We start from the raw sequence: 17,218 nt of genomic DNA, 5'->3' as shown, positions 1-17,218 counted from the left end.
TCGAGTACGTCCGAGTTGTCGTGCCCATCCGGTCGTCAGGCCCGTCTGGGTCGTCGAGCATGTCCGGGTCTTCGGGCCCGTCCGGGTCGTCGAGCCCGTCCGGGTCATCGGGCATGTTCTGGTCATCGGGCCCGTTTGGGTCGTCGGGTACGTCCAAACCGTCATGCCCGTCCAGATCGTCTAGAATGTGAGGTTGAGTGAGAAGAATTTCAAATTTCACCTATTTTGAGGGTATTTGAATTTCTACTAATTTAGCTAATTGAAATCCTTCAAAAAAATGCTTGCATTTGAAATGCTTTTTAATTTCTCTATCCAAACAAAGTATTTCATTACAAAGAAATCTAAATTCTTCAAAAAAATAAATTGCTTCATTAAAATACACTATCCAAACACACTCTTAGTGTTTCTTTCTACTTGCCAAACAGCCAAATGTGCATAATAAAAATGCTCCTCCTAATTCTGACTATCAGAAATATATATATATATATATATATATATATATATATATATATATATATATATATATATATATATATATATATATATATATAAGCTCTGCATCAACATCTTTTCATTTCAAGTATTATAATCCTTCTACACAATGATTATAGTAAGTATACTCTACAAAGAAACTATCAAATTCATTGAAGCACCGTAAAACGTTTTGTGTAATTTCTTTCCCTTCTTGGCTTGAATTCAAAAGGCCGGGGACTCTTAAGCATGACTATGGTTAGCCTGTACCCACAAGGCATAAATTTCCCGATCTTTTACTCTGCATAAATGCCAATATAACACTTTACAAATAACTTATATCAATGAAATCAATCAATGAACAAAATCAATGATATCATTACAACATTTTACACTAGAAACCAATGGGGTGCAAGAACACAGAAATCGATTTTTAACTCTTGTGAAGCTACAAAGCAGAAAGCTAGACTTCAAGGCCAGTTATTAATTTCTTAGTTCAAGCATCAATTTCAAATCAAAATAATATACTCTATATTTCAAGTAGGAAGACTTGATTATTTTAGCATATTATCTAAAGAGGATTTTTGTAATCTTGAAGCACCGAGACTGTGACAAGGATGACAGAAAAGTGAATTTCTTTTCTTCATATGTGAAGGAATTCAGTGAATGTCTCTAGTATGATTTAAAATGATTACTGAAAAATAAATAAAAAAAAAAAAACAGTAAGGACAACTGGTCAAGAAATACTGAGCAAGCATAAAATAATGTAGGCTTAATACCATATAAAATTTTAACTCAAGAGGCAACATATTTGATTCGAGTATCATGAAGTCAAAACTACAGGTCAAGTATAGAAAGTTGACTTACAAATGCATGTCAACTCGATCAATTTCAGGGAACAAGTTAATATAGAAGCGAAATCCATCGGGGCTTACATCTCTGCATAGTAAACCTGGAAAAAATTCCATGAGATTCAGAATCAGAGTAGTATTTTACCATGTATAACAGTCGGTAGTATATGTTCCATAATGACTGAACAGATGTATAGTTGGTAAAGTCTGTTGCGTCTGACAATCTGTTATGTTTTATCCTCTTAGTTAGATATTGATCACAGACTGTTAAATGTTACACAGCTATATATAGCTGATCTCTTATCATTTTTATCTTCACATATACAATTTAACTCGTTTGGATATTCCTTTTTCTTTTCTTTGAACCTTAACATGGCATAAGAATAAGCTTCATATTGTAGATCCCATATCAACTAAAAATATGATCAAACTATGGTATATAAATGAGATGCAAACTTAATCTTATTAGTCGATGAAATGAGATTGAGTTAGGCTTAAAATCTATTTAAAATGGTATTAGAGTCTATTTTAATAAGATTTGTTAGGCCTATCATATTCCCTAGAAGTGAATTAGAGATCTCACATCGCCTAAAGATATAACCAAATTATTGCAGCAACAAGATCAACTTCTACTTTCTTGGCTACAATCTCAATTTCTCATTATATACTCTCATGTAGGCTACAAATCTCCATGGCAACTTTGGGACAAGATTCACAACTACTTCCACTCACACACTAAGCTTGTGCTCGAAAGTTTAGATGTGAACTTCACAATACTTCCTTGTATGTTAGTTCAATTTCTGATTACCTTCTTTGTATTCAAAACCTTGTTTATGAAGTTACTGCTATTGTAGTGATGATGTCTGCAGTAAAGAACATCTTGACATTATACTTGAAGTTTGGCTAAAGGAATGAGTCCACTAAAACTAGGATTATTTATTTAAAAACAATACCATAATTACAGGGATTTGTTAGCTCTCTATATTTTCTAAAATAAATGGTAGGCTCATGTATTTATAAGTCCAATGACCTCATTGAACTACAGAAAAAATATATTATTCTTTTAAATTTAAGAGTAGGTATGCGCATTTAAGCTTCAAGGGGTTTGCAGACTCTATCAAAAACAAACAGTGAATAGTTACCACAGATAAAGTCACCCTTAAAGTTGTGTAAAGATTGTTTGGTGGGGAAACAACATAGAGATCCTTTTTCAAAGAGGAGCGATTGGAGAGCTACTCATTCTTCAATTATTACAGGCAGATACTTGTGGAACCATTAAGCATGTGTCTAACAGAAAAAGAGGTACTTGCTTACTTTTAGAAAACACATGTTTATTTTTTGATAGAAAAGTTAACAAGTGTATGTCTCAACGTCTTGAGCATCATTTGTCTACAGTTAAAAGGATACTTGTATCTCAAGGGTGTAATTTCTTAGGGACTATATTTAGAGCCGTTTTTGCCCAATGATATGATGTAAAAAAGGTCAATATAGTTCTGGGTTTTCTTTGTGATTACGTGGCTGAATTGTCACATGGGAACAAGAGAAGGTCAACCATTCATGTTCTCATGATAACAATGCATATAGTGGGAATTAAAAGCAACACAACACTAGTGGGAGTTAATTGCTAATGGACAATTGAGACCACTAACTAAGATTTAATGTGGAATGTAGTGGGCCTTATTATGGTTGTCAAAAGTGACACATAATTTAGCCTATAAAACGGTGTACTTGTAATGCAATGGGCGATGTATGAATTCTAAAAGAAGATTAATTTTTCTATTTGTCCAATCTTCAGAATTCTAGATTATAAGAACCCCAAATTTGATCTTATTAGGGTCACATGTGGCTATCAACACTGTAAAATAAGATGAAATAGGGTTTTGGGATTAATCTCCCTTGTGTAAACCCTACACAAAGGACAGTTTATTTATATTGATAATGGGCTAAAAACCCAGAAATACATAATGGGCTGAGCCCAACTATGAAACACAATATTATATCATCTAACACTCCCCCTCAAGCTGGTGCATACAAATCGTATGTACCAAGCTTGTTACAAAGATAATCAATTCTAGGTCCTCGAAGAGACTTAGTGAAAATATCTGCTAATTGATCACTTGAGTTGACAAACTCGGTCTTGATGTCCCCGGATAGGATTTTTTCTCGAATGAAGTGACAGTCAATTTCAATGTGTTTGGTCCTCTCATGAAAGACAGGATTAGAGCTAATATGAAGAGCAGCCTGATTGTCACATATGAGTGTCATTTGAGTGACATCTCCAAATTGCAATTCTTGAAGCAATTGCTTAAGCCAAACAAGTTCACATGTGGCTAAAGCCATAGCTCTATATTCTGCTTCTGCACTAGATCTTGCCACAACACTTTGTTTCTTGCTCTTCCAAGAGATCAAATTACCACCAATTGAGACACAATATCCGGAAGTAGATCTTCTGTCGGAAGGAGATCCTGCCCAGTCAGCATCTGAATAACATACAACTTTTGTATCAGAGTTGGAATCATATAGTAAACCTTTTCCAGGAGAGCTTTTGATATACTTTAATATGCGAATAACTGCATTCCAATGTTCTTCACATGGGGAATTAAGGAATTGACTCACCACGCTAACAGCAAAGGAAATATCAGGACGAGTAACAGTAAGATAATTCAACTTTCCAACTAACCGTCTGTACTGTTCAGGATCTGAGAAAGGCTCCCCCTGTTTAGGTAGAAGTTTAATATTAGGATCCATGGGTGTTTCTACTGCTTTAGAATTCATTAATCCAGTTTCCTCCAGAATATCCAATGCATATTTCCTCTGAGATATGACAATACCACTATTGGATTGTGTTACTTCAATACCCAAGAAATACCTGAGTTTTCCAAGATCTTTGGTCTGAAAATGACGACAAAGATGTTGCTTTAAGAGGGAGATGCCAAGGTTGTCGCTTCCTGTGAGAACAATGTCATCAACATACACTATTAAGTAGATACATCCAGCACTGGAGTGACGATAAAAAACTGAATGATCCACTTCACTGCGAGACATGCCAAATTGTTGAACAACACTACTGAATTTTCCAAACCAGGCCCGAGGAGACTGCTTTAGGCCATATAAAGATTTGTGAAGACGACAAACCAATCCAGAAGACTCCCCCTGAGCAACAAAACCCGGAGGTTGCTCCATATAAATTTCTTCATTCAAATCGCCATTGAGGAATGCATTTTTGACATCAAGTTGGTGAAGAGGCCATTGGCGAAGAGCAGCCATGGCAATGAATAAGCGAACAGATGCCATCTTGGCCACTGGAGAAAAAGTATCACCATAATCCAAACCAAAGATCTGTGTGTAACCTTTGGCAACAAGGCGAGCTTTGAGACGGTCAACAGTGCCATCAGGGCCAACTTTGATAGCATAGACCCACCTGCAACCAACAACAGATTTCCCGGATGGTAATTGAACAAGATCCCATGTTCCACTATGCCTGAGAGCACTCAATTCATCAAGCATGGCCTGACGCCAACCAGGGTGGGCTAATGCATCACCTAAAGACTTTGGAATTGACAAAGAGGAAATAGACGAAAGGCATGTATAGAAAGATGGAGAGATTCTATGATAACTCAAAGCAGCATAATGAGGGGAATGATTACGGGTAGAACGCATACCTTTACGAAGTGCAATGGGAAGATCAGACTCAGTTGTTGGAACCGGAGGAGACAAATAACTCGGCACTTGATGTGAGTCATGTGTTGGTGGTTGGCAACGATGTCTTCTGCTATAAACCTGAAGAGGTGGTCTATCCGCAATAGGTACACTCGGAGGTGGCTGAGGAGAATCCGAGGTGGCACTGGAAGTGGGCACACTAGGAGGATCACACACAACAGGGATATCTATAGTAGTAGATGGTGGCTCACAACGAGAAGAGGGGTGTGTGAAGTAAAAAGAAGACTCGTCAAAGGTGACATCAGCGGAGATAAAATGACGGTTGAGGGAAGGAGAGAAACACTTATACCCTTTTTGTGAGCGGGGGAATCCTAAGAAGACACATTTGTGGGCTCTCGGAGACAACTTATCCAAGCCAGGACTAAAATCATGAACAAAACATGTGGACCCAAAGACTTTAAGAGGTAAAGGGTGAAGAGGGTCGTGAGGAAATAAAATAGAATGAGGAACTTGGTTATGCAAGACTGAAGAAGGCATGCGATTAATAAGATAACAAGCAGTAAGAACCGCATCACCCCAAAAATGTGAAGGAACTGCACCATGAATTAAAAGAGTGCGAGTTGTTTCAATAAGGTGCCTATTCTTGCGCTCAGCCACTCCATTTTGTTGGGGTGTATAAGCGCATGATGTTTGATGAAGAATGCCCTGAGAAGCCATAAAATGTTTGAAGGATTGAGAGAGATATTCACGACCATTATCACTCCGCAAATTTCGAATAGAAACCCCAAACTGTGTTTTAATTTCATGAAAGAATGATTGAAAAATAGAGAACAACTCAGAACGATTTTTCATTAAATATAACCAAGTACATCTTGAATAATCATCAATAAAAGTAACAAAATACTGAAAACCTAAAGTAGACTTAACACGACTAGGTCCCCAAATGTCCGAATGAACTAATGCAAAAGGGGACAAAGCTCGTTGTGAGACACTACAAGGAAACGAACTACGACTATGCTTTCCTAATTGACAAGACTCACACGACAAACTAGATAACTTGGACAAGCTGGGGACAAGTTGTTGCAGTTTGGCAAGGCTGGGATGACCAAATTGTGCATGAAGAAGGGATGGTGATTCCATAGCTGCGCCAACATGTGAAGGAGGACGAAGATGATACAGACCATGAGACTCACATCCGGTGCCAATCATGTGTCTCGAACTCCGGTCCTGTAAACAAACAGAATCTTTGGTAAAGGAAATAATACAATCAAGAGAACGAGTTAGGCGACTGACAGATAATAAATTGAATGGAGACCCAGGAACATAAAGAACATGATCAATGGATATGGATGGAAAAATATTAACAGTACCAACACCATGAGATGAGACTCTAGACCCATCAGCCATTGTAACTGAGGGTAAATGATCCAGACAAGACAAAGAAGAAAACAAAGATTTGTTACCAGTAATATGGTCTGTGGCGCCTGAGTCAAGAACCCAAGGACCAAGAGAATCAGAGTGAGTCAGGCCAACGAATGATGTACCTGTGCGTGCAACAGAGGCAGATGTAGTGGAACTAGAACTCTGACGTTCCTCATACCATTTGAGAAAGTCGTTGAAAATGGCAGGGTGCCCTGCGGTATCAGATGAAGTAGGATCCACAGTGGCTGATCGGGGAGGAGGATCAGAGTGAACTACTGCAGCAGACCGAGGAGGACGTCCATGTAGAGCATAACATTTGTCAATCTTGTGGCCTAATTTGCCACAATGGTCACACTTGGGTCGTCCCTTTCCCGGCTTGCGAGAACGATTGCGATCATCCCGCTGAGAGACCAAGACTGAGGAATCATCAGCACAAGTAGATGTATCAATGATTTGTTTTCTTGGCACACGTAAAAGGGCAGAACTAGTAGCAGTGAAGTTGGGCACAACAGGAGACCCCAAAATCTGGTCGCGAACATGGGAATATTCATCAGAAAGACCATGTAATGCCAACAACATAAAGAACTTTGATCGTTGCTCAAGTTCTTCAGCTGGAGTGGAGGCCGGAGGCAATAACTCATTAAACTCATGCAGAAGGGCATGAATTTTGCCCAAATATTCAGCCATGGGTCCAGGACTCTGCGGAGCAACAACTTTGAAAAGATCCTGACAAACACCATAAAGACGCTGAGTGTCATTGGTGTATAACAACTTGGCCTGTGCCCAAACGTCTGAACATGTTTCATATGAACGAAACATTTGTTTCAGCGAAGAGTTAATGGTGGACTTAATGACGATGCATAATTGGGCATCAATTTTCGTCCAGCGGAAAACTTCATCTGCAGCAACTGTAGTTACACTCTGGGTGAGATGATCTTCATATCCTTGACTCTTGAGCCAAAGTTTGATATCGGATGCCCATGTCGCGTAATTTGTGCCATCCAACTTGTCAATGGATAAATGCACATTGACGTAGTTGGTATAAACAGAGGGTTCAGACAGCGGAGTGCTTGAAGATGACACACCCGAATTGGCAGCGGAAGAAGCCATAGAGGGAGAAACCCTAAAAATTCAAGGTGCTCCGATTGAAACAACAACCACAGATTCAGAAAGAGCTCAAGAAGGCGATTCAGGCGAAGTTGATCGGCGCAGAAAACGACCGGCGACGCGCCATCACGCGCGGCGGAGAGGTGGCGGCTGCCGGAGCTTGCGGCGGCGCGTGGAGGCGCGTGAGAACTCCGATGGCGGCGATCTCTGCGGCGTTGGAGTCGCCTGGCCGAGACGAACAAAACCGTCTGGTCGTCGGTCGAAACTGCAGCTCCGGCGGCGGCGGCGGCGGCGGCGGAGGCGACGGTGACGACGGTGACGACGGCAGAAGCGGCGGCAATGAGCGGCGGCGGGACGGTGGCTGTAGTAAACTAACCTAAGCTCTAGATACCATGTAAAATAAGATGAAATAGGGTTTTGGGATTAATCTCCCTTGTGTAAACCCTACACAAAGGACAGTTTATTTATATTGATAATGGGCTAAAAACCCAGAAATACATAATGGGCTGAGCCCAACTATGAAACACAATATTATATCATCTAACAAACACCATAACTTATCACTTACCTTCTCATCCCCCTCCCTCCCTCGGAATGTTTCGAGGGCCAAATCTTGTGTCCTGATGGGTCAAGACACAAACTGCTGTAGCCCATTCCAGCACTGATGTTGATTATCTTAATTTAGCTCTCACAACAACTGAAATCTCCTGAATTCAGTCTTCTTGGAAGTTCCACACACCTATTCTAGGATTTATAGTGATAATTTGAGCATGGTGGCTATTGCTCACCATCCTGTACTTCATGCTTGCACTAAGCATATGGAACTGGATCTCTTTATGTTCATAAACGAGTAATAAGTATAGAACTTCAAGTTGTGCATGTTCATGCATCTGATCAGTAAGCAGATGCACTAACCAAAGATGTTTCTCCTGCTCAGTTTGTTGATATTCGCTCCAAGCTCATAGTGGCTGAATCTTTTGATCTTTGTGGGGAGCATTAGAGTAGTATTTTACTATGTAAAACAGTTAGTAACAATCTTTATGTTTTCTGTTCTCAGTTAGTTAGATATTAGTTACAATATGTTAAATATTACACAGTTATATATAGCTTATCTCTTATCTTTTTGTATCTTGTCTAAGAATTTTTCTCAAATTCAAATATTCTTCTTTATTTTCTGAGCCTTAACAATCACAAGCCGGTTATGTAGCTAAAAGCCTAAAATATTGAAGAGTGATCCAGCAGCATACCTTTGCTCTCAGCAGATAAGAGATGTTCCTTTGCCATTGCTGGGGCAACCCCTAGTGTCCTTGCAGCATCACTAGCACTTATCCCAGCTCGAAGAGCATCAGGTTTCATAACAAGCATCTTTACTTTATTGAAAACCTAAACCAAATAGCAGTTAGTCATTTTAGTCTAATTTTACCTCCTACCATTTCCACATTAGTAAAAGTTGAAGTGAAGATGAAAAAACGTTCATGAAGACTGACAACCTAAAAACATAAACTAAGGAAAACCTCCATCATATTTAATATAAGAGTGACCGTGAAGAAGATTGAAATCATCTAAATATAATCTCATGTCCACGTAGCAACCTATTAAAGGTAAGATAGAAGAATAATAATATAAAATATAATTTGGCATACGTAATACATTACAGATAAAAACTCAAGTAAAAACTAAGGGGAGATCCAAACATCAACTTTAGAGCTCAAATAACATGATGAGATGTTTTGTTAAATAACTGTAGTTGAATTACTTTTCACGTAAGCAATTGGAAAGGGAGAAAGTGGTTTACTGCTTTGCACAAACTAATCAAAAGGCCATATCACTGGATTACTGGTTGAATCCCTGGTCCAGTAATCCAACCAGAAGTGATGCAAACTGCAACCAACCAAATGTATGCAAGAGTAACTAGCTAGTTCATCCATCTTCCCATGTCATTTTTTTTAAAACATTTGTTAAAATGAGAACAATATTCCAAACATAAAGCTAAAAAATCCTTAAGGCAAGTGAAATTAAAGATGTGTCAAAGCATTTTGATACAAATATGGTTTCGTTAATAAGGATAAATTGCTATGTAAATATAAATAAGAGAAGAATATCAGTTGGTAAGTTACGCAGATATTGCTAGTTAGGAATTTATAACTGCAAGCAGTCGGGTAATGTCATAACATAAATAAAGCATGGTTCTTCTTGTACATTTTCGACAGATTGAAATGATAATAAAAATGTGCAGTGCACACTTTATCTGATTTTTGTTTCTCTTTTCCCTCTCTATCCTCTCTATACTGTTATTCTTCTTTATCTTTTCCAGTTAAAAATCTATAACAGTGATAACAAGAGCCCATTATCCATGGCCACTATATCTTCTACAATAATAGCATGGCAGCTTGTATCATTTTCAAACCTAGTAGGGTAGCTATAGAGCCTGATTTCCAACCTTGGCATAGCCTCACCAACATATCCCTTCTAAACATTCAGTCATCAGGTGATCCTTGTCTTCACTTCTACTCTGCAGACCTTACAATGCCACCAACTGTGACATTTCCATACTCCCTAAATGTGAACCCGGAAGAGAAAATTTTCCTTAGGTGAAAGTAGCAACAAGTAATGAGTAACGGAAGATCATTAAATGTACAGATCAGAAATTAACCGTACATTCCAAATTAGTTTCCCAGACAAGATGAAGAGGCAAAGTAACAAAGACTACCAGGATTTGAGTTAAAAAGATCGGCTACTCTTTCTATGGTTTCTGCCATCTCCTCAAAATCTGTCAATTTAGGATTGTAGTGTGTGGCCACTAGGCAGCCAATTAGAAATAGACTGAACTCGAAAAGCTAACTCAAGAAATGATTTCCCAAGGCCGTAGTTTGGCCATATTCTTAGTCTATGTGCAACATTTAACACACCCTGCACTACCAGCATTGGTCATCAACCCAACTTCGAGACCAAACAGGCTTTAATAACATATTAGAATTAACAAAACTTAATTTAAATCAAAAGCTAAGTCAAGGGAAGAGGATTACCCTATCCTTAAAAGTTAAAAGGAATATTTTTAGTCTGTTTCACAGTTGATTCAGATGTTGTTAAGACTTTACCCAACACTTTTAATATTTCATTGATAACTAAAATATTCATTGACCTCTACGAAGCATGCTGTTTAGGAAGGCTCATCAGTTGCGTTCCATTTCATGATCGTCATCAGCTTCTGCTTACCCTTTTTAAACTTACATTTACTGATCATGTGTGGGGACTAGCTCCTATGTTATCATCTGGTGGAATCTAAGACAATGTAACTTTAGCTGATGCATGCACACTAAAGTCGAGGGCTGTTATCTTTCATTAGTTTAAATCTATCACAGAGTAGCTACCAAACAAAAGCAAATCTATCCAGTCTGATGGCGCGATGGGTGTTTGCCCGGTACACAATATCAAAATGAGACTGTTAGAACATAACAAACAACAAAGCCTTATACCACTGTTGAACATAAACATTACATATTGTAGAAGTCTAGCCCTTTTTGCTCAAGCATCACACTTCTTTTATTAGGAGCATGCCTTCCTGACTACCACTTGTCTTGTATCATTAACAGACTTACATAACCTCTCTTAATAACAAAGACCTTCAGACCAGAGTGTCTGATTATAAATTCCTTAGCTACAAGTATTCCAACCATGAAGAATATAGTGTTTCTCAATATGATAGATTTTATATCTCTGTATATCCTTTCCATGTTTCATTTAAGTCAGAAAACTCCCCACTCTCTATCCAATCCCATTCTCCTCATTTCAGCATGACCATTTCTTCTTTCATTTCCCATTACTCATACTTCATCTTTTTCTGCTTTAATTGACTACTACTTCTCCAATCTCCATACACAAACAAAATTCTGTTTCATCAGAATATTTAACCTATTAGCAGCCAATCAAACATCAGATTTGAATAACACCCTTTTAATAAAGGACATGATTACTAGATGAAGTTTATTTGCAGTAACCTCCTGGTTTTGAATCTCCTAATAAATATCCAGTTTTCAAGCCAGGCTGCTGTGATTCATGTAACTATGCTCTTTATGTCAGTCCTAAATGGCGTAGGAGAAGAAAACCCAACCTCTTTGTGGGACCCACCCTGGCCAATAACACTGTCAGTGAACAGGGAAGAATCTAAGTAAAAGTTTAAGGATATCACGGTTCATTACAAAAACACGGGTAGAATAAATACAAGCCATTCTACAACAATACACAAACTTCATATTACAATTTCACAAATTGTATAAGGATGACTTTTGCAGGTAAATAACAATAAAAAACCAAAAACAACCACCACGGAAGGAAAGATAAATCGAACTTACCTCCTCATCACTATGAGACTTAGTTTGTATCACCATGACTCCACTATCAAACTTCCGTAGAACCACCGGGCTGAAACAATAGAATAACATAATCAAAGCACGGAAATACAACAACCAAAAAGGGTATTGCATTGAATTATTAAACAGTGTAGAATCCTAACAAGTTGGTTAAAATCTGGATTTTACCACAAAGCAGGAAGAGGGGTGCAAAATGTAAACTTGTTAATTGAAAGTAAGATTTTACAAAATTCATAATCATGCACAATATTCTTAAATCATAACCATATTGCCACTTTAGTTCAGCATGGTGACCGAGCTAACATAATAAAAGGTGGGTTGGGTTCAAACAATAACAGGAAAATTCCAATACCAAAACCTGACAACTCCAAACAAAAAATAATCTAGAAAAAGCAAAACAGAAAAAAAATGGTGACTGGTGCAGGGAGCCATGGAGGGTGGCAGCTGACTCAAAAAGACAGAGAATACAGTGGTTCGGGTTCATTATGAACCAGAAGCGGCAGCTTCATCCTTCAATTACAGTTAGCAGAAGACAAAGAAGAAGCTTCACATATCACTAACTTTTAAAGCAGGTACAATGCTAACTTTATAACAGGAATGAAAATGAAACTTGGCCAGCTTCAAATAATCTTAAAATCATAATTTTACCACTTGAATTGAATCACGATTTTACAACAATTTCACTCCAACTACAATTTAATCCCAAATTTAAAAGCCATGGAACAGAGTAACAGAAGTAATTTAAATAGAAGATAATGCCATACATACACATCAAACTTCTCCCACAGAGAACATGCTTGCAACAAATCATCAGGAGAGATCAATTCTGTTTATTATACAATCAAAACAAGGGGAGCATTAGTTCAAAAAATGCATTACTTGATAGAAATTTTCTAAGAGAACACAGAAGGAAGTATTGGAACCTGTGCCACGAGCACGATTGAATAGACAATATATATCAATAAGATTGATAATTCCCCCAGCTTTCTCAAGTGGAATTTTAACAAAATCTGCCAACTAAGCATTAGCAAGGAGATTAGATTGCTTTAAACAAATACAAAACAAAATAAAAGAAAATTAAAAAAGGCCATTTTATATTGGTACTTTTATTCAAGTGAGAAAAACTAAAAGAAAATTATATGGGCACAACCTGAAGGTGTTACAAAATATCAAAACCAACAACCCACATCCCCAGGAATGAGACAGAATGATCTTTTTCTACGTTATTGCACAAGAAAGAGAGTCAAAAGACCACTATTGTGCAATCCAAAGAAACAGATACTGTTTGACAATCTTGTGCATGCATCAAATTTTAACCACAGCTTTGTGTACATGAAGCATATTTTCTGTTTCTAAATTAACCGAGGATATTCTAATCTTGGTTTACTTTCAAAATGGTAAATTTTTTCAACGACCTAAGTAACAAGAATGCCCCCAATAAAAATAGCAGCAATAAAATGCTCCACAGTAACAATAGGCTCTGCAGTAACAATCCTGAATTGTGAACTGTTTAGATCAAGCCAATCTTTAAATGAGAGGAAATAGAAGACCAATAATAATAATAATATTCTACGTTATTGTATCAATTATTAGGTCAGGATCTACACATACATGAGCCTTGTTATTTTAGGAAATATGGACAGCAAATTCTAAAGAGACAAATTCTTGTGATTATGGGATTGTTTCTAAATACATAAAACTAGTATTACTACCGAGATATGGTTGTGATAAAGAATAAAATTACATCAAGGATAAAATATAAAATTCTTAAAATACACAATGAGCAACACAGTTTTGACAAATGATAATAATTATCTCTCTTAACATGTCTTACAAATTGCATTATCTTTCTATTACTATGAAAATAACACATGGTTGAGGAGGAGTAATTAGAGAACCTGACGAGAAAGTTGTTGATGATACAAAGCACCTGCAGACTCTTTGGTAACTGGGGATATAATACCAACACTCAATAACCAATCTTGCATTTCTTCCTTTGAACCCATCTCTTCATCGTTAGTTGCATTGGCTTGAGAACTTGAGCCGGACAAAAGTTTTAACCTCATTTTCTCTGCTAGCATCACCATCTCTTTAGCCTTACTCTGCAAAATCCAACATCAACCCAAAATTTGAACACCTTTATCTTAATACAAACTACACAAAATCGGATCAAGAATTTCAGTCCAAGTACTTTTTGATGAAACTACATTGTTACAATCAAGTAGGAGAAACTGTGAGTTGATGACTGTTTGTACAAGTACATAGGTAAAGTTCAGCGCACACACGTTCACCTACAAAACTAGCAGAAGAAATATTACATTTATTGGATCATCAATCATTTTCCGTAGTGGTCCCTCCTCAATCTAATAGAGCGATGCTTCCCTTTTTATTAACCAAGTCTAAAAGGAGAAGGAAACAAATTTTTAGTAAATTATGATGCCCTTGCAAATTCCAAACCAAATCCTATTAAGCCATAATTACAGGTTACAGATCCCTCAAACTAACTACATTTTCTGGAAAGCACAATCCAACCTATCTATGCTAACCTCTTTCAACCGAAAAGCTCAAAGCAGATAATCTATTTGAAACAGTTTTCATGATGCACACCAAATATAAAAGTTATGTCTTAGAATAATTTCTTATCTCCATAGTCATAATCCTACCTCTCATGATGAGTTAAAAGTCATCACTATCACTTTTGACAAAACCCAAATACCATTGCTAAGAATACACAAGCAATTAACTATCCAATTTCTGATAATATTTTCACATAATCAGAGTAGACACAAATAAACAAATTGACATCGCATATAATTATCTCCAGATAAGTTATAAAGCCGTTCACAACACTTTAAGAAGAAGGAGTTCCTCTGGATACCATTGTGAAAACTCAAAACAACCCTCGGTTGCTCCAACTAGAAAAAAATTATCAACCAAATAATATTTTCAGACAATAGGAGTATGCACAAAAGAAACCAGATACATTATCTGAACACGAAATAATTGACATCATACATAATCATCTCTATCTCGTATACAAACATTCAAAAATGTAACTGACTCCTCTAAAGTGAACAACTCGTTGTATAGGGTAAAGTAAGTAATATCAACCATTGACTCTCTAAAGTGAACAACTTGCTATAAAGGGTAAAGTAAGTAAATCAACTGTTGATGAGAAAATCAATAGTCAATGATACCGAGACATGTATAACAAATCATATATCTCAGTCTTAATGTTATGTATACATGCATAACAAATCAAAAAGGTGTTTGAATATTAAGGTTTCACATCACCAACCAACCACTAATGTTAAACCTTGGTAATCAGTTGATCATGGGCTCGAAAGCCTCTTTGCATATGCAAGGAGAGGCTGTATACAATGACTCTTCTCATACCTTCTCATAGCCTAGCCTTCAAGCACGAGGGTGTAACCCGGTATTTTCTCTTTAACAAATTTACCCTAACACGAGGAGCCAAATCTCTCAAAAAACACTCTCTAAAATCAAAGGGGGCAACATGCTGCACTCAAATTGTACCAAATAAAAAGAGAAGACCATTTTGCAAACACATTACATACCATGAGAGCATTCAAATCCTGAAAAGCCTCCTGCAAGCTTCTATCAGTACTCTCCCACATTTCCTGCTCCTTTCTCAGTATTCCCGACACTCCCACCATCCTCACTGTCCCGTCACTCGAATAAATTCCTCCTGATGACGATGTCGTCGCCGTTTCCGCCGCCGCCGCCGCATTACTCGACCCACTACCTGCTTCCTCCCACGCTCTGGCGCGCCAATTTTCCCAAAGCTTGGCCAGAAACGAGTCGCAGTCCCCCTTCCCCCTCGCCACCACCGTCACCACCACCGATCGTGATCCCACCGCCGTGACCCGCCCCTCCGGCGACAGCGACACCTGGAACCGGACCCGCGGCGATGAGAACACCGAGCGGAGGGACTTCTTGACGGAATAAATGTGGGAGATGGCGGCGAGGGGGACTGCGCCGGCTGCTCCACCGCCTGAGGCGGCGGAATCCGGTAGCCAGAGGAGGCGGTGGGTGGTGAGGATTAGGAGACCAGATTTGAGGTGGGGGAAGGAAGTGCTGGGTTCATCTTCGCAGAGAAGATCAACAGCGGAGAGGAAGAAGCACTCGATTTCGTTCGGTTCAAGCACCGGCCGGCCGCTTCCGGTGATATTCACCGGCGGCAAGCAGTTTCCGGCCATCGGCGAGTGGCGAGGCTCGACGTGGCTGTGAAGGTGGCAGCTCTAGTTCCAGTGGAGAACAGATTGCAGTTGGAATCACACACAGACTACAAATTGTAAAGTTTTTTTCTTCTAAGTTACTCTTCTGCATAGAAACTTGTTCTTACAATATTTGCAAAAAGAAAGACGAAGAAAAAGTAAAAGGTCAAAATTAAAAAAAGAAATCAATAAAAAACAACTACATTATTTAATTAAAAAAACATTATCATAATTATAATAATAATATTATTATATTTCTCTTTAATTTGATTATTAATTATTAGGTTAAATGTTAATTCTTGAATATTGATAAAAAAAATTATAAAAATTAGATTATTTCTTCCATTTGGGAAGAAAAAAAAATAAATTCTGCCATTAATTTTTTAATTAATATTGTTAAAAAAAATTATTTTTATTTTTATATTATGCTGTCGGGTGGGTGTGGATTATAGAATATACTTATTTTATTGTTTTATATATTATTTATTATGGTGAAATACTTATTAACTTTGTTAATGATTAATATTAAGAAATAAATCTGGTTATCTTTTTCTAATTGATATTACTAACTAAAAAACTACGATGATTCATATAATATAGATTGAGATGTGTCAAAGAAAGAAAGAAAAAAGAAAGAGAGGAAAAAGAAGAAAAAAAATGTGGATCACGATCTTCTTACTTTTAATTACTTTGTTTTTTTTTCATAATACTAAAACCAGGACACAAACATAGGATTAAAGTGTACATGTATTGGAATTTTCTTAGGAAAGTGTGAGTAAACTTTTGTTGAGATTATACAACATTGCCTATGAACAAAAGAATTTAGTGCATACTATATTATGTCATCTATTTAATTTTAGTGTGTCTATGAACATAAGAATAAAGCATATTGATTTACAAACTTGAGTTATCTGCTTCACACTATGTAAATTTGGTAAATAATCACATAATCATATTACTTGTTATCATTAAAACATTGAATTTTTTTTGTAAGATTCATGTTTGTAGGCTTGTGACTAATTATGAGTGTTACGAAGATGTCTTAGCCATCTTGTTTTATTATTATTATTATTATAACAAGTAATATTTGTTTTGTAAA

General features: G+C 37.3%; 1 protein-coding gene across 1 annotated transcript; it reads right to left on the bottom strand.

Annotated features, from left to right (window-relative positions):
- Positions 1-345: 345 nt before the first annotated feature.
- LOC114169201 (vacuolar protein sorting-associated protein 36) lies at positions 346-16,256 on the bottom strand. Its single transcript, XM_028054241.1, has 8 exons — positions 15,460-16,256; positions 13,780-13,983; positions 12,805-12,898; positions 12,650-12,707; positions 11,864-11,933; positions 8,759-8,894; positions 1,339-1,423; positions 346-772 (listed from the first exon to the last, which is right to left on the bottom strand). Exons 1-8 carry the CDS (start codon positions 16,099-16,101, stop codon positions 715-717), a joined length of 1,347 nt encoding a protein of 448 aa, XP_027910042.1. The 5' UTR covers positions 16,102-16,256; the 3' UTR covers positions 346-714.
- Between the last annotated feature and the right edge of the window lie 962 nt (positions 16,257-17,218).

Source organism: Vigna unguiculata, chromosome 11, assembly GCF_004118075.2.
Source record: "Vigna unguiculata cultivar IT97K-499-35 chromosome 11, ASM411807v1, whole genome shotgun sequence".
Taxonomy (NCBI): domain Eukaryota; kingdom Viridiplantae; phylum Streptophyta; class Magnoliopsida; order Fabales; family Fabaceae; genus Vigna; species Vigna unguiculata.
Note: the sequence above shows the minus strand (reverse complement) of the source record. Positions and strands in the feature narration are given on the sequence as shown.

Bases quoted from the DNA above. Each gene is read 5' to 3' on its own strand.
- LOC114169201 (XM_028054241.1), bottom strand. From the start codon at position 16,101: ATGGCCGGAAACTGCTTGCCGCCGGTGAATATCACCGGAAGCGGCCGG. The intron at 12,708-12,804 runs GTTCCAATACTT...TATAATAAACAG, and splicing joins CAATCGTGCTCGTGGCACAG to AATTGATCTCTCCTGATGAT. The intron at 8,895-11,863 runs GTAAGTTCGATT...TATTTGGTTTAG, and splicing joins AGTCTCATAGTGATGAGGAG to GTTTTCAATAAAGTAAAGAT.